Below are 22,215 nucleotides of genomic sequence, written 5' to 3'. Positions count from 1 at the left end.
ATGCGCGGGGAGCAAATAGAACCGCGCGGCGCGATCCGAGCGGCGCCATTTCCGGCTGCAGGCTGTGGCGGGCGGAAACGTCGTTTTGAACCTGGGGGCCGCACGGCTCAGCTGACGATCCGCCCGTGGGCGATAGGGACCCTCAGGGACACTCGGGCAGCCAATTCACCCTCTTTTCACAAGACACACAATACACCCAATACACCCGTACTGTTCAAAGGCGGGGTCTTTTTATTTCATTAGTACGTAGCTGTTTCCTTTTCTTCCGTTCTGAGGTAGAGATGCACGCATTTCCCATCGGCATCAAAAACAAGTAGAAAATAAGCACTAAAGCTCTCCCCAGCATAATCCAAACACGACAGGAACGCACAAGAACGCGGTGCCGATCCCTCCCCACCACAAACTGCTCCGATCAAACAACAAGTTGTGTCATTGGCCCCTTAACTCAGCAAACAAGTTCTGAAGAGAGCCGGCATCACGGAGGCGTATCGCCTAAGGCAGCGCTGTGAGGAGAATCCGCCTCGGAAGCGGGGCTGTCAGGCAGAGGGATAGAAGCAGCAGCTGCCTCCAAGCTACCTGGCTTTTCCATGTCACAGTCCATGTCAGAATGTCCTCTGTCGCTCTCCTCCCCCTCTGCCTCCTCAGTCAGTTTATCCGGGGCCTGAGCTGACTCCTCGGAATCTTCCTGTTCGTACCGAAAGTTACAAATGGTATTAAGCCTTCTGTAGGAAAACTCTCTGTCCTTGATTTGTAACCACTCCACACCACCTGATGCAACAAAGGAAAAATCAGCATTAGAATCATAGAATCACCAAGGTTGGAAAAGACCTAAAAGATCATCCAGTCCGAACAGATTTCTCACCAATTAGTGAGGAGTTAGCTAGGAAAAAAATTCATCTTCTCACAGATGACCAGTGCTGAGCCAAAGTAACATTTAAGGAAAAGAACCATTTAGGATAGAAAGACAGCTTTCAAAAACTCGGACCAACACCAGTTTCTGCACTGAGCATCTCCTTGAATTCATGTTCCTTGAGAAGTAGGGCTATGAAGGTAATGAAGGAAGGCAACGAAGAGAGTAATGAAAAACAGGAAAGTCATAACAATCATAGAATCATAGAATTACCCAGGTTGGAAAAGACCTTGAAGATCATCAAGTCCAACCGCAGCCTAACCAGTACCCCATCTCTAAAAAACCTCTGCTAAATCATATCCCTGAGTACCACATCCAAAATCCAGGGATGGCGATTCAACCACCTCCTTGGGGAGCCTATTCCAGTACCTAACCACCCTTTCGGTAAAGAAATTCTTCCTAATATCCAACCTGAACTTGCCCTGGCGCAACTTAAGGTAACTTATGAGATATAAAACTACGCTATACTGATAACACAAGTTAAAAATGCAATGAAGTGGATATGTTTGTTCACATGAACCTGAGAACATCTAGTGTTGCAACATGGAACAAAATCAGAGAGCATATGAAGGCGTCATCTACTGAACTCAAGTGTATTAAGCGTTTGGCTTTATATATTATATATATATAAATACATAAATATAATATGCATAGATATATAAATATGGATGTATATATATGTATATATATATATATTCTCAACAGACTGCAAACAGAACCGGGATTCCCTTCCCACTTCAATAAACTTTTAGGCAGTACATACTGCCAACTCACAAGATGTTTTAATTACTTAATATGCACAAGATTAAGTTCTGTCAGAGTACAGAAGGAATATTTGGCAGTATCATTGCTGCTCCCTGTGGGGAAAAAAAGAAAAACGAAATAAAACGGGCCTTTTTATAAAGTAACACATTCTCTACTTTATGGCATTTTAAAGTGAATAGTGTCTGTTATTATTACATAATTATATGAAGAGTTGGAATGCATGGTGTCACTAAGACTGCTGGGTTGTGGTTACATTCCAGATAATACATTACACAACTTACAAGCAATGTCTTGCCAACTACCCACGTTTAATACTAAATAGCCACGTATTCTTAAAATATGAAGCAGTAACACTGACTTGAGTGAGCAGAGGTAGCTAAAAGCAACGCGATGCTGCTAATGAGCATTACTACATGTAGGGGGGACACCCAGTATCTGAATATTGAACAGCACAGACTTTGGTATATATAAAAAAACAAACAGTGAAATAAAGCAAATGTATAAGCAGAGTCCTGCCTATAGTATGAAAAGAATAAAAAGGGTATGGTCTGCTAGGTATATACTTACTTGTAAGTTAGGTTCAATTAACTATATATTACGTAAGAACAAATTAGTATGTAGAAGATGGAACTTCTTACCAAGGACATTATAGATTTCCAAATTTTACACAGATTCAAAAAGCACTAAGGTGACAGAAAGAAGAATCAATTTAGAACTAATAAAAGTATTGCCTCAGATTGCACAACAAATGCCAAAACTTCTATATGACAGACAAGCATGCCAGGGAATCTCAGCATACGTTTGAGCAGTGCTTACATCTTTCTGCAGGAATCTCCTACTGGAGGCAACTCTGAGCAGAAGGAATCCGATTTATTTATATTTTTAAGTATATATTTGTTGCCTAAGGAAGGAAGCTCCTCTAAATTTTGCATACTTGAATCAATCACTCAGCTCAAAGCCGACACTCATAGTATAACCCATCAATGGCCCTATACATTAGAGGCAGTGCACTAACCAATGCTCTCTTCTCCTTCCTTCTTCTCTGTCAAAAGCGTCCGTGTCATATTCAGCTTCTTCATCGTGTGGCACTTGTATTTCAGCTGTAGTTTCTGGTTGCCTTCAGCATCTACTATGAAGAGAGGAGATAAAACAACACCCAAAAGGCAATCATTACAGTGAATTGCACTATCAGCTGCGACAAGACTAAGATTATTTTGAGTCTCGCAGGCTTTAACAATAAACAGGACATCAAATTGTTACCATTACCATGCTCTGTGTTTTCCTCAAAAAACACGCAGGTTCCCAAGGCATCTAAGGAAAACAAAGTGAAAAAGCCTTAGACACTAATTTCTAGCAGCTACAGGCACTGTACTCACAACTCTGGAAATGCTCTGATTTCCAGCCTCACCCAATGGCCAAGTCTTTGTTAACCCTTGCCAACGCAGAAACAGACAGCAGTGTCTATCTACATTAGAGGGTTTCAGATCATTTCCTTCCCGGTTACATCACCATAAGGCAAATAGGAGAGCCACAGTTTGCACAGCACGTCAGTTCTGCTTATACAGGAGACTGCAAGCACTTACTCCAGGACATCTATTGCTCCATATTTTTTTCCTTCAGAAATAACAGGTGGCACACCCCACAATCGAGTCCGGGAATACTGTCCAGTAAATAAATATGGATGCGTGGCAAATGTAGATGGTGCTGCTCTCTATTATTATACAGACACCATCAAGATCTTCAGTTCTTCACTGTCTCATATTCTCCATTTGCAGTGACAAAATATAACCATAATGTTAAGAAGGTTCTTTGGGAAATGTGAACAAGGAGAGAGTCTTTTATTTTCCCTACCTTCATAATCTCCTGCAAAGACATATCTGTCCACTTGCAAAATGGGTCTCTCTGTCTCTATTCCCTATAAAGAAACGGGGGAAAAAAAACATACATGTTAGGAGTCCATTTCTTACTGTACAACCAGAGAGTGCTGAGCACAGCACAATGCAGAATCTTTTACTGGAGCTTTGGTAAGTCTTGTAAGCTTTCCCATGATATAATATCAACAGTCTCAAGGCATGCTGATTTTGTGAATGAGACCAGGTAGGCTGGGTATGAGTAGTATATAATGCAGATAATTAACGCTATTCTAACAGCACTGCAAGAGAATCTCAAAGCACAATATTTATAAGCATCCCGGTGAAAAAACACTGTTGAAAAGCATATACTCAATCATCAATAATTATCACCGTAACGCATTTCAAGAGAATTAGGTCAGACCCAAGAAGCCAATCAGCTTATTAACGCACATTCATCCAGCAGTGGATAATTTATGAACTTGGACTGCATTTCTCTATTTAAGGTTTCAAAACTGACTCTACCACCTCACACAGTCTGACCAGTTGCGCACTCTGAGATGGTTTCTTTCACCTTTGCAGTTGGCAACGTATAATAAGTCTGGTTATCCTTTATATTCACAGTAAGTAGAATTAACCAAACAACATCTGCAAGAACACAGTGCAATGCAGAAACACAGCGTCTCTGCTGTGTCCAGTTCATTTAAAGAAACATATTTCACATTTATTTGTGTTATGATACATGATTTAGAAAACTAAGATCTTAAAAACAAAAGGGGTAATAAAAATGTATATATACTTCATAGAGCCATAGAATGGCCTGGGTTGAAAAGGGCCACAAAGATCATGTAGTTTCAACCCCTCATGCCATGAGCAGGGTCACCAACCACCAGACCAGGCTGCCCAGAGCCACATCCAGCCTGGCCTTGAATGCCTCCAGGGATGGGGCATCCACAGCCTCCTTGGGCAACCTGTTCCAAAGCGAAATATACTTCTGAAAGTATTTCCTCTATTCAGGAACAACATGCTGCTTCCGATAGAATGCCCACAACCCACAGCCAAATACAGCCAAGAAAGCTCATGCAGCTCTCTACCAAAGACTTTATCTCAACTTCATCGACCTCAAGGCATTTGGAAACAGCCCTGCGCTGTTGTTACACGTGTGCTCACTTACCCCTTTCCTATTGTGCTGTAATCACTCACCAAAATCTTGCATTTGTTCTCGCATTTCTCTAAGAAGTCTGAATCGATAATTCCCGACAGCTCCACCATCACCAGCTGCTCCTGCAAGATAAGTTACAACGTGCATCTCTTACTGATGTACCTGAACTACAGAAAAAAACACAGAGACGCAGAACTCCAGCATCAATGGGCCCTAAAACAGCTTATTCTGCATCTCGCCCGCAGAAGATGGCAGACCTGAGAACACCCATGGGAGCGCTGCTACCCACTGCTCCATCAAACAGCTGCTTCGCACCTGGCCTGCCTGACCTTTTTCTTCCTAGCTAGGAAGAGAGAGAGCTCTACACCCCTGAAAAGCCATTTACTTTGGGAAAGTGAGAATCAACGTGGGGAAAGCAGGGCGAGCTTTAACAACGTGTCCAGTCGTGCATTTCAAAACACATTTTCCAGACGTTAAGTATCTAAGGTAAGCTATAGCAAAACGAGAGGTTAAAATAAGCACGCATTCCTCAAAACGTGTGCTTTAAGAGGGGGAAGCAGCCCCTGGTACTGGAAAAGCGCTTCCCACTAACGCTGTTTTCCAGCAAACGTAACTCAGAACAGCCACAGGGACAAAACGTGCAGAGCACGGACGCAGCGGAGGCGCAGACCCAGCGCACACAGCGGACACGCGGCCGCTCCGTGCCGGCCCCGCACCCCCGTCACCCCCCGGCCCTCCTCACCCGCGGCCCTTCCCCAGCGGCGGCGCGGGGCGCACCGGCGGGACACGAGGGGGCAGAGCGGAGCGATATCGCCGCGCCCCCTCCCCTAACGCCGCCCGAGAAACGGAGGAGCTCGAGGAACACGCAGACCGACCTCCACCTCATCCTCTTCTTCCCTCTCGCCTCCCTCCACGCCCTCCGCCGCCGCCGCCATGTCGCCAGCCGCTCTCCCACCGCCTGCCCTCAGCGCGCACCACGTGGGCGCGGCGCCGCCATCTTAGATGGGGCCCGGCCCCGCCCCTGTCCGTGCCCCAGCAGGGGGCGGCCGTGAGGCGCTTTGTGGCTGCGGCTGTCGTTCCGCCTGTGGCGGGGGTGTCTGTTTGCGCACTGTGCCACCATCATGCATTAGAATGTTAAATACCGGTGATAGCAATAAAAGCTGGTGCCGAGGGAATTCACGGCTGCCTCTGCCTAAGCTCTGTCTTAAGGAGGAGAACGCAAATGTCAGTGCGGCGCCCTGGGTTTTCTCCTAGAAAAATCCCTGACCGTACCGGTTAGCTCAGCAGTTATTCTTAGGGAAGCCTGCGTTCGGCTTCGTTTTGTTTCCTGTCAAGGCTGGAGGTTTAATAATCCCTGACATAGCGCTAGATTGGGGGAGTTATATGAGGCTGCAGTAAGAACGACTGACAAACTGGGGCCGGTTCTGCACACAGGTAGGGACGCTAAGCCTGCACCTGCCGTGAGTGTTCATGATGTGGCTTGGTCTGTCCTAAACCAGCAAGTGCACCTCAACGATTCCTCTCTTACAAGAGTTAGATGAAGGTATTGCCAGGAGGATCCTCAGACTCTGCCAGGGAGATTGAGCTGCTTGGTGAGATAAAGCCAGAAATGGCTGTGTTCGAGGATCCAGATTTTGTGTTTTTAGGACCTCAGCTAACGATCCTGACTGTACTTGGGAGGTCTGTGTGCACACACTGCATGTACCAGGATGGTCTATAGGTCAGACTGAGTCAATGACAACCAAACATTAAATTTTTTAAGTAAATAATCACGTTTGAGTTCTGCATCCTCGCTGTTTTCTGTGTGTTTAACTTGCATTTTGAGCATGTTAATGCCTATTTTAGCCTTGGCCCTCTACGTCTGCGAAGTTTTAGTATGGAAGTTCTTAAATTAGAGATTTGAACTTCCTGTTTTAGCAAATAAGCGTCGCTGCAGTTATGTTACACTACGGGAAGTCAGAAAATGTTCACTGAAATACTTCATCAATATCTCCTGGCTTTCTGCTTTCTCTTGTTTTCCTGTTTTCTTTTGATTTTTATCTTCGTGCTTGGAATTCCTTCTCAACCCCTCTGCAGAAGGCAATTACCCTTTCTCCATCCCCTGCTTAGCAGTTAGGTTTGTTGTGAGGCCTTAGCTGAGTCTGAGTAAGAGGTTAAATAATTTCTAAAACCACTGAGAGTCTTTGCTGAGGTTTTTAGTTGAGTCTGTTTAGACTGTGAGTACCTGTCAAAGGATTTCTGTGCTTTCTAGTGCAAAGAATACAGAATTTAGTATTTTTAAATGGAAATAGATGATATTACACATATATCACACACCTATATGTACGTGCAGAGGTATGTGTGTGTACACACGCACAGTCTGCGTGTCTGTATTATTTGTAGAATTGACTGGCTCGGGAGAAGAGCACTGTAGTTTTAAGGCTTCTTTTAAGTTGGAAATGTAACTGAAATGGATGATAAAGCAAAACCTGATTGCCTGCGAATTTCAGAAGAGGCTCCTCAGTAAAATGTTTTCATGTGAAGTAAGGTAAACATGATAATATAGTGCTGCAAGGTGCAAAGAGACACAGAAGAACGCGTGTAAGAGAGTAACTAGCTTATTTCTGGGTGCAGACCTTGGACAAAAGGTCAGGGTCACAAAGCATAAATCAGCTTCAGGACAAAAGTAGTTGGCTGATAGTATTACAGAGGATGATTTGGATTTCCCTAAAGCTATTGCTGAGCCTATTCAGTTAGGAATTTGCAAGGCAAACCTGCTCATAGGTGTCACAGTTCCTTTCTATCTTTTTGAAAAGCTCCTTCAAGGTCATGTAAAGAAATCCTAGCAACCTTGTGAGAAAAAGCATGGGGAAAAGAAGGGTAAAGTGGAGCACTTATTTCCACAGTGCTCATTCTGTTCAGCATGTTCCACCTAAGACTATGGAGTGAGATGCAGTACAGTAGGAGAGTTAAAAAGTTGAGTGAAGGAGACTTTTCTATTTGTAGTTTAGGTGGTCTCACTCCAGCTGCAATGGGATCAACACACAGAGATAGTGGTAAGAGGAGGGAGAAACAGAGCTGGGAGGTGACTTTGTTGAGGAAAGGGACCTGGGGGTGTTGGTTGATGCTTGGCTGAACATGAGCCGACAGCATCCTGGCCTGCATTAGAAATAGTGTGGCCAGCAGGAGCAGAGAGGTAATCATCCCCCTGTACTCAGCACTGGTGAGGCCGCATCTCGAGTACTGTGTTCAGTTTTGAGCTCCTCACTACAAGAAAGACAGTGAGGCCCTGGAACATGTTCAGAGAAGGGCAATGAAACTGGTGAGGGGTCTGTAGCACAAGTCTTATGAAGAGCGGCTGAGGGAGCTGGGATTGTTTAGTCTGGAGAAGAGGAGGCTCAGGGGAGACCTCATTGCACTCTACAACTTCCTGAAGGAAGGTTGTGATGAGGAGGGGTTTGCCCTCTTCCCCCAGGCAACAAACAGGACCCGAGGAAATGGGCACAAGTTGTACCAGAAGAGGTTTAGATTAGACATAAGAAGGAACGTTTTCTCTCAGAGAGCGGTCAGGCACTGGAATGGCTGTCCAGGGAAGTGGCGGAGTCACCGTCCCTGTCAGCGTTCAAGAGGTGTCTGGATGAGAAGCTACAAGATATGGTTTAGTGGCTTGTGGTAGCAATAGTAATGAGAGGATGGTTGGACTAGGTGATCTTGTAGGTCCTTTCCAACCTTGTGATTCTATGATTCTATAGCCATTTGCTTGGTTTCTCCTTCAGTTCTGAGAGCTGGAATCAGATTCCAGTACAGCAGGATCTTGAAGAAGTCAGATATTCATTGAGTCCTGTGCTCAGGTTTCTGGAGGATTCATGCCAGTCTTGGTGTCATAGAGCCAGTGTGTACAAGGCAGTTAGTCTGTACAAATGTTTGTTGTTACCTGGCACCTGCTTCCCAATCTCTGCCACTGCATTTCTGCTGACTCTTGGAGTGCTGTCTATCATGGTGGGAGCAGGTTGACAAGCAGCATGAGAGAGTGCTCTGAATCTCAGCTGTGAAAGGGGAGTTGGTCTGAGAAGAACTGGGGAGCTGGAGGTAAAAAAGAGGCAGGTGAGAATGGCTGCTTCTTTCTGAGAACTCTCTTGTACCTTACTTGTATGCACATAGAGCACTGGCTTCTGTACTTCTGCCACTCTTACCCACAGTATCTTTATGTGAGCAGGGGAGAAGAAGCAGGGGGAGTATTTTCCCCTTCTCTCCCGCTTCCTGGCCTGAGATAGCAGAAGATGAGAAGAAAGCAGGAGAAACACTGGAGAAATTTTCTTACAATCCTTTTTTCAAAATACCATCAAAAGTAAAATAGAAACCATGCACACCTTACCACTGCTAGCTCTGCTTCTGGACGGAGATGATTAACTTCTTTCCTGTGTAGCCCCCTAAACATTTGTTTGGAGGTCTGTGCTGTGTATCATTTCAGTAGCTGAGACAGTCCATTTTGCTGGCCTGTTCTTCGTCTTCTTGGACTGGGTAGCCTTGAGCTAAAGCTGGTATGCTCAGAATTAGAGAGGATCTTCTGAGTGCACTGAGCAGTTTCAGCAGAATTTACAACCGCTTTCAGCTTCTGCCTCTGGTGCACAACAGGAATTCATCACTCCTAATCTGGTAGTTTACTGTGAACAACACAGTATTTTTAAAGCCCAGATCACAGGATGACCAGACGTTGGAAGGGCCCTCTGGATCCATCTTGTCCAATCCCCCTGGTCAAGCAAGGACACCCAGAACGAGTTGACCAGGGCTATGTCTAGAGACAGGTTCTGAGGATCTCCAAGCAGAGACCCCACAAGCTCTCTGCAGCCTGTGCAGTGCTCTATCACCCATGCAGTACAAGTGTTTCCTGATGTTCAAACAGATGCTCCTTTGTTTCAGTTTGTGCCCTTTGCCTCTTGTTCTGTCATGGCTGAAAAAACATGTCTCTGTCTTCTCTGTGCTTTGCCTTCAGGTATCTCTATACACTGATGAGATCCCAATCAGCCTTCTCTTCTCCAGACCAGGTCTCTGCAACCTGGAATTTCTGAAGGCAGGTCTTGCTAGTAAAAATGGAAGCAAAGAAGATATTTTATATTACAATCTTTCCCTGTCCTGTGTAAGCAGGTCCCCCATCTTGTTCATCAACAGGCCCACATTTTCTATAGTCTTCTCTTTGGCACCTATGTACTTAGGGAAGCACATCTTTGTTGTCTTTGACATTCCTGACCAGATTCAATTCCATCTGGGCTCTCTACCTTTCTTAATTTCCTCCCTGGATGCTTGGAGAATGTCTCCATATTCCTGTCTAGTGGAAAGGAATCCTTGCTTCTGCTTCCTTGTAGGCTTCCTTTTTGTTCCTGAGGAGCTGTGTTTAGGCACACAGGCCTTCTGGCACTTTTGTCTGATTTCCTACTTGTTGGGATAGGCTGCTGTTGGGCTTGAAGGAGGTCATCCTCGAATGTTAACCAGCCTTCTTCCTGACGGGGCTTTGTCCAGGGGCAGGCTGGAGAAGTGGGCCCATGAGAACCTGATGAGGTTCAATAAGGCCAAGGGCAGGGTACTGCACTTGGGTTGGGGCAATCTCAGGTATTGGTACAAACTGGGGTAAGATCTCCTTGAGAGCAGCCCTGTGGAGAAGGATTTGGGGGTCCTGGTGGACGAGAAGCTGGACATGAGCCAGCAGTGTGTGCTTGCAGCGAGTCCAGAGGAGGGCCGCCAAGATGATCAGAGGGCTGGAGCACCTCTCCTGTGAGGAAAAGTTGAGGGAACTGGGCTTGTTTAGCTTGGAGAAGACAAGGCTCCAGGGAGACCTCACTGTGGCCTTCCAGTACTTAAAAGAAGCGTTTAAAGAGGAGAGGGAATGGCTGTTTACGAGGGTGGACAGTGATAGGACAAGGGGAGGTTTAGGTTAGATATTAGGATATTATTTTCACACAGAGGGTGGTGATGCGCTGGAACAGGTTGCCCAAGGAGGCTGTGGATGCCCCATCCCTGGAGGCATTCAAGGCCAGCCTGGATGTGGCTCTGGGCAGCCTGGTCTGGTGGTTGGTGACCCTGCACATAGCAGGGGGTTGAAACCAGATGATCATTGTGGTCCTTTTCAACCCAGGCCATTCTATGATTCTATGACTCCATCAAGCAAATCCTTGAGGAAGGATTGAGGAGGTGGTTCATTTTGCTGCTGCTTCTACATGGAAAAAATGGTTTAGCTGTTAAAAACAATGAATGCTGCCTCCTGCACACAGCCATCTCAGATCCTGCAAATCCATCCTTGCAGTGAGGAGTTATCTCCTGCTGACACAGTGTCCTGGCATGTATGAGGGGAATACCAATGGAAACATCCTGAGGGAACTTAGAGCTGTATCCACATATAGGTGGAAAGCATCATTGTGTCTGTGAGTGATGGGGGACAGGGAGAGTGGCATAGCAGCAGTCGGCATTGCTGCAGTGACTTGCATGGAGTCTGAGTGCTGGGATCCTTCCCAGTAAAACTCAGCAGATAATAATCTTTTGAAACAACTAGTAATAAATGGAGAGTAAATGATGTTTACTTTCTATCCAGCTGGATTGAAAAGGATGCCTATCTCCGAACTGACTTACTAATTGATGCAATGTTAATGTTTGGAATCTTTTACATGACCTCAGATTGTTTGGCATCAGTTACTTAAGATCCAAAGATATAAATTCTTATGTCTGTTGGGCTGGAAGCAGCTGAATGCCCTTCACTTCAGAGGTTGCTGGAATATTTATGATGTTTTAGGGCCAAGCTCTTATTTAATCTTAGCTGGCTTGTCTGTGTATCTGTAAAATGTTTAAAACAATCTGATACATCAAATTTTGGATTTTTTTTTTCCTTACAATTATGTAAAAGCAGAAAATTGTGTTTCTCATACTCTTATACTAAGCTCACATGGTTTATTTTTTATTAAAGTGAGATATTTTTATTGGCTCGTGTGTTGTTTGCCTTGTACACGAACACTGCTTTGCCTGCTGGTGAAGTGCTGTTAAAAGCATTTCTCTACACACCTCAGAAACTGCCGAAGTGACTTTCAGTGTGGGAAGTAAAGAATACTTATTAGCCAATCTGCATCGCAAACATCAGAGCCTTAATATCTGTGGGCTTTTGTTCAGGTGTAACTTGGCAGCAATGAGGAATTCCTGGTTGCTTAGTGCCTTTGTAGGTATTCTCACTGACCTACAGAAAGCATTTCTTACCCAGTATAAAAAAGAAAGGAAGATCCAAATTACTGAAGCCCAAGAGAGGATAAATTTGATATGGATTTGTTTTTCTTACTGTGATATTACAGCAACGTGTTATAACGTTGCTTTTAAAATGTTAATTTACGCTGTGGGAGTGAAATCATAAACATTCCGTATTCTCAAAGAACAGGATAGGACTGCAAAAAAAAGTGAAGTAGAAAATAGAGAAGAGTCATCTGAACAAATGAAAGGCAATTAAACAGCACATAGAAGGATGCGCTGGGTTATCTGTGTGTGCATCTCTCTAAGTACTAAAAATCTGTTGCCCCATAAATAAGACAGTAACTGTATTGGTTATTAATATACAGATGGTAGCAAATGTACAGAAGGTATAAGTAAAGGAAAACTTACCAGTGGTGGTACCTTGGCTGAAGCAGCTGGGGCAGTCCTCACTGGTGAGCAATCTCCAAGAGATGCTGCCTCAGTGGGAGTCAGCCCTTAAATGAGGTCTCAGAGGGGATGGAGTCGAGCTCCACCCCTTCCGGGAGCACAGCTACATCACTCTCACCTGTGCTCCCACAGCTGACCCCATACTTGCCTCAGCTGATTAATCAGAGGTTCAGGCTGTGATTACCAATCTCCCATACAGTAACCCAAATCCAAAATAGGAGAATGAGAAATGCTGGTTTTAAATCAGGATAGCGCAGTACTGTTGGGCACTTGGTGGCAGGAAGGTAACCACTGAAATGCTGTGAAGCCACTGTATGAATCTGTGGGGATGGTAAAAGCCTTTGGCACCGCGGAAGAGTGTTGAGTAAAGTCAGAGTTAAAATACGTCTTTAGAAACGAGTGATATGCAACTTCTATGAATTGAAATTACTCCTAAATAGGTAAAGCATCCTAAAGGGATTGCAGTACCTAGCTGGTGATGGTCGCTTCCTGATAAGAGCTGGTTACTGTAAACAGAAAAGAAAATACTGAGAAGTAAAGGCATATAGCATAGTAGATAGCAGATGGCAATGAAAGGTGGAAATCTGCCTCTGTTTTCAATGGATGGGAAGGAAGGATCTAATCTATGGCAACGCAAACTTAGTGTTTCCACTGCTTAAGGAAGGCTTATCACAAATGACAGAAAGCTGAAGCAAGGAGATTGCCATGGTTTGACCACATTCCTTCAGTAGTTTCTTTCCTGCTTTGCTTCACTGTTATGTATTTGGGAAGCAACGAAGCTAATGCAACGTGGTAATCTTTGCCATTATAATTTCATTGTTCAAAATAATCTACATGCAGTGCTGTTTTAAGAGGAGAGCAATGCTTTAGATGTGACAATGGAATTGACATAGTTACAAGTATAAGATGGCAATGCAGCATTCTATAGAGTATCAGTGCACATGCATGGGGTCATTTGACGGTATACCTGCATGGATGGGTGCAGACAGCAATGCCTTCCCTCTGCCTGTGCCCTGAACCATCTGGGAGCCGACTCTGGTATCTGTGTAGCCACAATTCCCATGTTGCTGAACCTGAGCTGATGAGGCTGGCCGGGAGGCAGGGTGTGCTAGCGTGAGCTCAGGACTATGCTAATGTGGCCACATGATTTCTGCAAAGCCACCGATCTTATGTCCAGCTGGCTCAAAGCACGACTAGAGCAAAGGCATGACAGAATCCATTTGCAGGCTAGTCAGAAATGCAGGCCAGGAGATGAAGTTTGAGGGCATTTCTCTGTACTCCTCTAGCTGCTGTCATGGAGATTTTTGCCTTCCTTTAAAGGATTTATTTTTCCCTATAAATCTAGATGAACATTCATTTTTAAAACCAAAGGTCTGTTAGCCTTAAGGCTTACAGGCCTTACCATCCTTTATTAGTTATGTTTGCAGGGAAACATTGCTGCTTTTTCTCATCAAGCAATTGAGAGAGCTCAGATTCCAAACTGGACCTAGGAAACTCTGGCTGGAATGATTAGCTGTCAGAAAATACCTCAGCAGTACATACTGCTGATCTGCTTTTGTTCTTGTTACAGAGATCTTCTCTGAGAAGAGGATTTCTACCTTCTCCTGTGGATTTCTAAATTGTGGGCAGACTTCAGCCACCATATATAGCTCCATAATACGAATGGAAGAGGCTGAGGTTGTTGGCCTTGGCCTTTTTAGCTCTTTATTTGCTCTCTTGGAGATTCTGGACCCTTTTGAACTTCAGATTGTTTGCACTTAGGATCATCCTTTTTAGTCGGTAGCAACACATATTGCCAATTCAGGAGTTTCTTCATTTTCTACTTCAGTTGTAGCAAGGGAAACAAGCTGATGAAAGCTTTGCTGAAATCCAAAAGGATTACAACACTCTTTCACAGTACCCTTATGGACAAAATGTCCAGCACACAACTCGATAAATACGCATGTTGGAGGACTATGAAGTGTGGGAGGATCAGCTGAGGGTCGCTGGGTTCACTCAGCCCAGAGCAGAGGAGCTGAGGGGAGCCCTCACGGCAGCCGCAGCTCCTCACAAGGAGCGGAGGGCAGCGCTGAGCTCTGCTGTGTGACAGGGCCAGACAGAACGGCATGGAGCTGCGGCAGGGGAGGGGCAGCTCGGAGGTTAGGGAAACATTCTTCAGCAGAGGATGGTCAGGCACTGCAGCAGGCTCCCCAAGGCGATGGTCACACCCCGAGCTGCTGGAGTTCAAGGAACTTCTTCACCAAAGAAATAGAATAACACAGAGTTGCGGATGTCCTACAGTCTTTTAACCAGATCCTTAACATAGGAATTATTTAAATGTACAGGCATGTATGGTAGTTGGTTTCACTCCCCAGTGGGCAAGCTTCTTTCTTTTGTAACTTATTTTATACCTCCTAATTGCGTTCCTTGCATTCCCAGTAGTTTATTCTGAATAAAATGCTGTTGAATGGCGACTGATGCTAAAGTACATCATTTGAACGTGGTTCATGAGGTATTACAAGTAACACTGAATTAAGTACTGCTTTTTGAGGCAGGGCTTTTGCGCTGTAATTGAGCGACAGAATTACAGGAGATGAGAGAAGATGCTCTTTAAGGTTAAACAGCCGTACCTGTGTTTGATCTGGTGTTATTACTGTGACCTCCATAAAGAGCTGGTCATGACATTCCAGATGTCAGACTTAACCATCCAGGTCCATTATTATTATGTAACATGGGCTCAGGACTCCCCTGAAGAAAAGGAGCTTTCTTTCCAATCAATTCTAACCAATAGAAGTTATGCTGGCATTAAGATAAAGATGTTCTAATGAAAAACCCATCAGGTACCAATTCTGAGATTCCAAAATACTTCGTTTTGAAGGAGACATTTTAAAAAGATACCATGGCAAACCTCGAGACATTCTATCTTTAAGGATTAATACTGTAGACTTCTACTATACACATATATATGTTTATCTGTGAAAACATGTCCTGTGCTTGGAAGCAGGAAAGCTCTTCCCATTGTGTAAGCAACAGAGCAGCATTTTAGACTTGTTCTTCCTTACATTCAGTGTCTAAAACACATAATGATGTGTAACTGCTACCGTCTCAGTTTCTTTAAGCTCGTTCAGCCATCACTGTTCTGGCAAGAGCAAAATGCGAGGGAGAGCAGTGCAAGCATTACAAATATCCTTCTGTCGTCTTCGTTTTGGGAGCAGTCCAGATGGAAAGATTCTGCTGGTATCAGTCCAGCTCTGGACTGGTCTGTGCAAGGGATTGTGTGTTTGGCAGGAGCTGCAGAATGGCCAGTTCTGGCATTTCCAGCAGGGGTGGCGCTCAGTGCCAACAGCTCTTTTTGCTTCATTTTCTCTAATCAGCTCCGAGTTCGCAGGCGACAGCCTTGAATTTGTGTCTAGAAGCAAAAACTAATTCTCTTTGTTGCCTCCCATGCCTTTCCAATCAGCTTTTCCTCACATATTTGCAGATACTCACAGTGGCCAGCAGTAAATAATTTATTTAGTTGGCTTTGCTGCTTCTCTGGAATTCCCAGCTGGATCCTTTATTTTTTACTTTATTTTATTTTATGTTCCCCGGGAAGTTTTCTCAAGAAGTTTAGAAACCAATCCTTGTGCGGCACTGGAACAAGATATTTATGATGAGCATTTTCAGTGCTGGAGTACATCAAGTATGTGTTGCTCGGAGATATGATTTAGCAGAGGGTTGTTAGGGTGCTGTGGTTGGGTTGCAGTTGGACTTGATGATCTTTAAGGTCTTTTCCAACCTGGGTAATTCTATGATTCTACGACTCTATGATGGTACACCCTGTTCTTTCCCAAAGATGTTCAACCTCTGCATCTTCACATAGGGACTGTATTCATTTATTAAACCACCGGCAGGTGAACTGAAGAAATAAAACGTTTCCCGAGGCTCTCTGAAGTGACCATCTGTTTCTGTAACTCATCTGTGTTTTGTTGATTCTCATACCCAAATGGGCTAAAATTTCCCAGGGTTTTGCATACAGTGTTGCAAAAAAGAATACAGAGAGTCCAGCTTCTAACGCAGACAGAACTGAGCAGAGCAGTTTCTCAGAGCTTCCATTCTTTGTGAATTGGCACCCGGCCTATTAGTTTTATCACGATGCTTTCCTTTTAAGAGTATTCCTAGCCCTTGTGTGACTGTGGCTGGCTCTTTCTTTGTGTCTTTCTGTGTTGGTTCTTCAACACGTGCACAGTCACACCAAGCAGGACCCTCCATTTACCCCCTTCTGGCTTCTGACCAGATCCACATACGTGCATCTTTCAGGCAGTGACATATTTTGAGAACTCTTGACCTTGGATAAAGAGCACTTGTAATTCTGCATGAGCTTCAATGTATTTAACCAAACGTATAATAATGCAGTCCGACCAATGTAATATTAGCACGTTTCTCCAGCATGCAGAGGTCTCTTTATGTTATCTAAAATGAAATGCCCTCCTGCCTTTGCTTGATAGAGATCCGTAACATTAAGAAACAAAAGTAACCTATAGGTCAGCTTTTACACTACAACCTGACGGTCGAGCTTTATTACTGCAAGAAACTGAGACTTGGCTAAATGAGGTGGCAGTTGGCCAAGTCTACAGCTGGATTACAGATCCTTACAAAAGGGATTCGACAGGACAGGTTTACAAAAGCGACTTTAAATGTGATTCCTGTGCTTCTCTGGCAGCTCCTTTATTAAAAATAAAGGTTGGTAGCTTTCTCCAGTAGCTGATTCCTTCCCTACCTACTGCTTAGCAGCCCAACATGAGCAATTGGAGAGAAAATCAGTAGTTTGTAACTGCTTGTCTGCTGAGCCCCTCGGGGTGCTCTGCATAGCTGACATGCTTCAGAAATGACTTATTTAAGAGTACAATATTAGGAGAGCAGGTAATCGGAAAATACACCTTCCTGTTCTGTAGCGGCACATTAATGGATATGCTGAAGGCACGAGTATAAATTGCTCAGCTTTTCTGTGTGCTGGTGCTTGACAGCGCGGTACAGCTGCAAATAAACCTTTTATGAGGTTGAGAATTTTCAATTTATTATCTTCCTAAAACCAGTAACGGCTGAACAAATGGAACAGCAACGTGAAAAATATGAATCATAGAAGAATACGAATGATTCCGGTGGCAGCTGTTTGCATGTTCGTTTTGAATGGCTCCTACTTGCTTTCACCACTTCTGTCGGTCTCACACTCAGCATCCACCAGCTGCAGGTGCTACAACTTCTGGAGCAACCTCTGTAGGTTTGTCGCCTCCTACTCAGTGCTCTCCCTGCAGAGCACTGGGTACAACACATCCTCTGTAAAGGGAATGAGTCACTTTGTTTGCCATTTTTGTTTGTTTTTTAAACATTATTATACGTGTGCTGCCTACAGCGTGATGAAATTGATACTGTAGGTTTTTAACCCTTTCTAACCCTTACTATCATGTGCTGTTAACGATGAATCTAGTCAAGTTGCCAGGGTCACTTTACAAACTCACACCAGAAGGCTCCACCTTCCTGATGCAGAGGTGTGACCACGTGCGTGTCTGCAGTTCAAAGCCAGTGACCGTATATTAAGTCATCTACACAACAATTTCCTCCTAGTTCTGAAATATAAACACAACCACATTGTAACGGTACAAAAAAAACCCCAATTTTCTCAGAAAGAGGCACAATATGCAGTGCTGTAAGATGTATGATACATGCAAGGTCTGCATTCCTTTTAGAAATACATGAACTAATATAATTGTTTGTCTCGGCAAGTCAGCAGGCTTGTAAGCAGACAAACATCTACCAATAACATTATCAGCTTTGTTTTAAATAGTCTCAAAGTAAAAAGCTATGCTTATATTTGGGAAATTAAAGCTCTCTGCATTTCCAAATGAATGTTGCTGAAGATCATGTTGCTCAAAACGCGCTCTTACTTTGACCATCAATGTGAAAGTTGAAGGGTGTTCTCAAGGGCCGTATCAATTGGCTACAATTGCATTAGAGGACATGTTCCCATAGAAGTCTTTCCATTGAGTTCCCCGGGACTGAATTGACAAGACTAAATATTCATTACAGTTCACCTCTCAGGGCCCCATCCGTTGCCACTTTAATCAATAACAGCACCAGCTGTGAGCGAGCTGAGTGCAGCATTTCAGAGCACTCTGAGCTACTCGCAACTCTAAATGCAGTTCTCTCTTCAAAAGCTTTTACAAAACATTTAAATATAAATGTATAGCAGTGTATCTTCTAGGTAATACAACAGGGTCAGCTTCATGAAGCTTACATGGATAGATGTAATTTCTGATCCCAGATATGAAGTTGGTTGGAGGTAGCAACCATCGTATCATGTTCTACCTCCATCTGCTTGTTCTCAAGAGCATTGGAAACTGAAGATGGATAGAAGCAACATTCTTTCAAGTGTTGATCAGTGAGATCAGGCACCGTACCCACAGTGAAAGCTTTACTTCAGAACAAACTAGGAAGCTACAAGAGGCGACTACTTCTGTAGTCATTTCAAGTCAGCCAGTATTAGGTTACATACTGCAGATAATCTGCTATTTGTACCTGGACTCCTGTTTATTGCAGTTCAGTTTTTGCCGCTCTTTAATAGCAAACAAAGCAACATTGAGTGGACAGGAGAGAAGGAGAGAGGGGGAAAAAAAAACAACAGCACTTTTTGTGTCTCTAAACATGCAAAAAACCAACCCAAAAAACAGCAATGAATGCAGCTCAGAATGGTAGCAGCCTGAGCTCTTTTTCAAAGGTGTTTATGAAATATATGCTCATATGTGTATTATTGGCCAAGAAAGCCTACAGGTTGCTAATTGAGCAGGCGTCGGTCACAGAATGTGTTGCTCCCTGCTTAAAGTACCTGGAAAGGTCACTGGTGAAGGATCCAGTCTGACTCCTCTTGGGGTAACCAGAATTCTTTCTGGGTTTGGACAGCTTACCAGCAACCACACATTGGTACCCTGACTCATTCCAGGCTGAAAAAGCAGACAGACACGTACCTGGCATATCGTACTGAAATTTCTAATCTTTGAAGCAAATTTAGAGCAATTGACTGAGTGAATCAACATCATCTTGGATGAGCTATGTGGAGAAAATAACGGGAATGTTATAAGTTACACAAATTTATGGCTTAGAGGAAACATTTTTCATGTTGCAGCTAAAATCCATATCAAGATACAGCTGCCAGGCAGCTGCAGAAACAAGATTCTCTAGAGGCTATTTTTTAATGTAACAGCAGCTCTGGTGCTACACACAGCGTGTGGCAAGAAACGAGAGAAAAATGAGCTGGTAACTCAGGATTCAGCTAAACCTTGCTGCTCCGAGCAGTACTTCTTGTGGGCATGAAGTTACTAATAGCAAATATTGCAAGAAATTTTTATACAAAAGCAGTCTCCTCCCAATAGCAGAGGCCCACCTGAACTGCAACATGCAGCACACCCACAGACTCCACAGTATGAAACGCAACTGGATGAAAGATTACAAGAGTAATAATCCTGAGTTAAACTCATCATTGAAAGTCAAATTGAACCGATTTTCAGGAAATGCCTGTCTCAGTAGCTTTCTAAAGACAGTTTTGTCTTCCAAGGGCTTCATTTTTTTCCACTTGGATGTATTTAAGAGGCAGGTAAATTCTTGGCATTCCTGAAACATGAGTCCTGTTTGCTTAGCTTCCTATAGCCAAGTCAGAGCAGCTCTTCTATTGTTCATTAACTTTTCTACTGAATCATCATTACTGTTGTTGCATGGAAACTTAACAGGGTGTTGCTAAACCATCCTGTTATTTCTAGGCCTTGGCTGCAGGCTTTGCTTTAACACTTCAGCAGGCTTTAGATTATGTATAATGGATTTGGGAGCAATTTTTTCCACCTCTAAGTTTCTGGCTGTACAGCCTGGGAGAACACTTCAGTTCTGGAGAAGATCCCAGCATGGTTTCCAAACCTTGTGCCTTCAGACACTGGTGGCATTGCTTTAGGACCATCACAGGGCAAACTGGTTTTGTATCAGCCCAGGTAGGAAGCTTCAGAAGAGGTGATCCCTTAAGCATTTGCAAGTAGGTAATACTGCACCATAACAAAGTTACGCTGATGGCCAGTATCCAGCCCTAGAGCCATTTTGCATTATTAAGTACTAGAGAAAAGTCAATCTCTTCAGCAAGAGCATTAAGGTAGAAGCCTTAGAATAAAACTGGGTGGCTTTTAATACCCATTTGAATATTCATTTCTGCCTATGGAACCTAAAGTCCATAGGACCTCAGGAGACATATCCCAGTCTTGAGGGAAGTGGCTCTGCCAGCTGCTGTTGCTGTTATCCATCGTACTTGAAATACTCTAAGTCTGGCAGAGTCCATAGTGACTGAAAAAGGGGAAACAACCTCCATTTATTAAAGAAAAAAAAGAAAACCATGAGCACTAGGAAATGGTCAGTATGTGTCACCTCTGTGCCTGGTATGATTTTGGAACAGATACTCCTGGAAACTGTGTCAAGGCAGGGAAGTGATCTGGTGCCAGCCAACATGGTTTCACAAAGGGCAAATCACACCTGCTTAACTTGATGTCCTTCTATGACACTGATAACAATAAACTGCTTGCTTGATAAGAAGTTGCTGGACAGTCACATCTGAAGAATTGCAGTTAATGTGTCAACATCCACATAGAATCAAAGAATGGTTTGGGTTGGTAAAGGAACTCAGGGATCACCAAGCTCCAGCTCCCCTGCAGCAGGCGAGGTCACCAACCTACATATCTAATCTCAGACCAGGCTGCCCCAATCCCCATCCAACCTGGCCTTGAGTACCTCCAGGAATGGGGGCACCCATAACCTCTCTGGGCAATGGCTGCTCAGTGAGCAGTGGTTGGGACCAGTACTGTTCTTATGGGACACCTGGAAACTTCAGGTAAAATGAACCAAAATAGAGAAACATCAGTTGCTTAAGGGGGATATTTATTTTTGTAAAGGTCAGTCTGGAAAGCTGTTCTTCAGGGCTAACTTACTGCTCATTTGTCATAGCAGACTACTCTAAAATAGACAATTCCTTAATGCTGTAACATGGATTTTCTTCTTTTAATTCAAGAAACTTAGTTATGCATTTTAAACTGTGTTGAACACTTGAGAATAACCTGAAGTGACCATTCCATATTCAAAGCACAATTAGAGAAGTCTGGCATGACAGAACAAGTTCTGGGTAACATATGAATACTATATTCAGGCATGGACAGTTCAAAGGTTCTCAGGTCATCGCTGCTAGCACACATATCCTCTGTCAAGGCAACTGTTATGGGTATCAGCATTGCTAGATCTCCGTAAGGCAAAAGTGAAGATGCTATTTCTACAGAACTGCTCACATGCAATCTGCAAGTTCCACTGACGCTTGCTGCCTCAGCTTAGCAATAAGACTGGTAACCACTACTTTCCCCATCTAGTTCACTATCCAGATTAGTATGTGCCTACTTCATCTTAAGAGGCGAGTTTCACCTTCAACTCTTAAAGTCAGTCTGAGCTTAAATACAATAAATACACACCAAGGTTAGTTGCATAAAACCAGCAGAAGCAAGAGTTGGCTTAAATCAGAGCAACATTTTAAATACTTAATGACAAGGGGAAAAAACAAAACAAAAAAAACCAACCAGATTTGATTCCGATAAATCTCCTATTTTTGTATCCATGTAGGCATTTTTAGCCTCAAGAGCAGCTTAACGCTTTCATTTGGCTTCCTTGGATATACTCCCTCATTTTAAGCTACTGACATAAGCAGCTGAAAGGCATCCCCCCTACAGAGGCAAAGTGAATTTAGTCAAGGAATTCAGGATAAGGAACACATCCATCTATTCCAAAATTAAATCAACTGGTACCAAAGAGCATGGGAGAGCACGGGGCAGAACTGCTGGATCACCACTGAA

General features: G+C 43.8%; 1 protein-coding gene across 2 annotated transcripts; it reads right to left on the bottom strand.

Moving 5' to 3' along the window:
- Positions 1–208: 208 nt before the first annotated feature.
- Positions 209–5,719, bottom strand: GTF3C6 (general transcription factor IIIC subunit 6). Of its 2 annotated transcripts, none has more exons than XM_072331825.1 (6): positions 5,563–5,719; positions 4,729–4,809; positions 3,527–3,590; positions 2,942–2,986; positions 2,691–2,804; positions 209–768 (listed from the first exon to the last, which is right to left on the bottom strand). In XM_072331825.1, exons 1-6 carry the CDS (start codon positions 5,620–5,622, stop codon positions 476–478), a joined length of 657 nt encoding a protein of 218 aa, XP_072187926.1. In that variant the 5' UTR covers positions 5,623–5,719; the 3' UTR covers positions 209–475. The 2 variants fall into 2 exon arrangements, with proteins under 2 accessions (XP_072187926.1, XP_072187927.1); XM_072331826.1 differs by having other exon boundaries at positions 2,691–2,801; positions 5,563–5,718.
- Between the last annotated feature and the right edge of the window lie 16,496 nt (positions 5,720–22,215).

The sequence above is a fragment of the Excalfactoria chinensis genome, chromosome 3 (assembly GCF_039878825.1).
Source record: "Excalfactoria chinensis isolate bCotChi1 chromosome 3, bCotChi1.hap2, whole genome shotgun sequence".
Taxonomy (NCBI): Eukaryota; Metazoa; Chordata; class Aves; order Galliformes; family Phasianidae; genus Excalfactoria; species Excalfactoria chinensis.
Note: the sequence above shows the minus strand (reverse complement) of the source record. Positions and strands in the feature narration are given on the sequence as shown.

Coding starts and splice junctions, on each gene's coding strand:
- GTF3C6 (XM_072331825.1), bottom strand. CDS start 5,622: ATGGCGGCGGCGGCGGAGGGCGTGGAGGGAGGCGAGAGGGAAGAAGAG. Junction 2,987..3,526: donor CTTTGCAGGAGATTATGAAG/GTAGGGAAAATA, acceptor TGTTTTCCTTAG/ATGCCTTGGGAACCTGCGTG. Junction 769..2,690: donor GGAAGGAGAAGAGAGCATTG/GTTAGTGCACTG, acceptor TTGTTGCATCAG/GTGGTGTGGAGTGGTTACAA.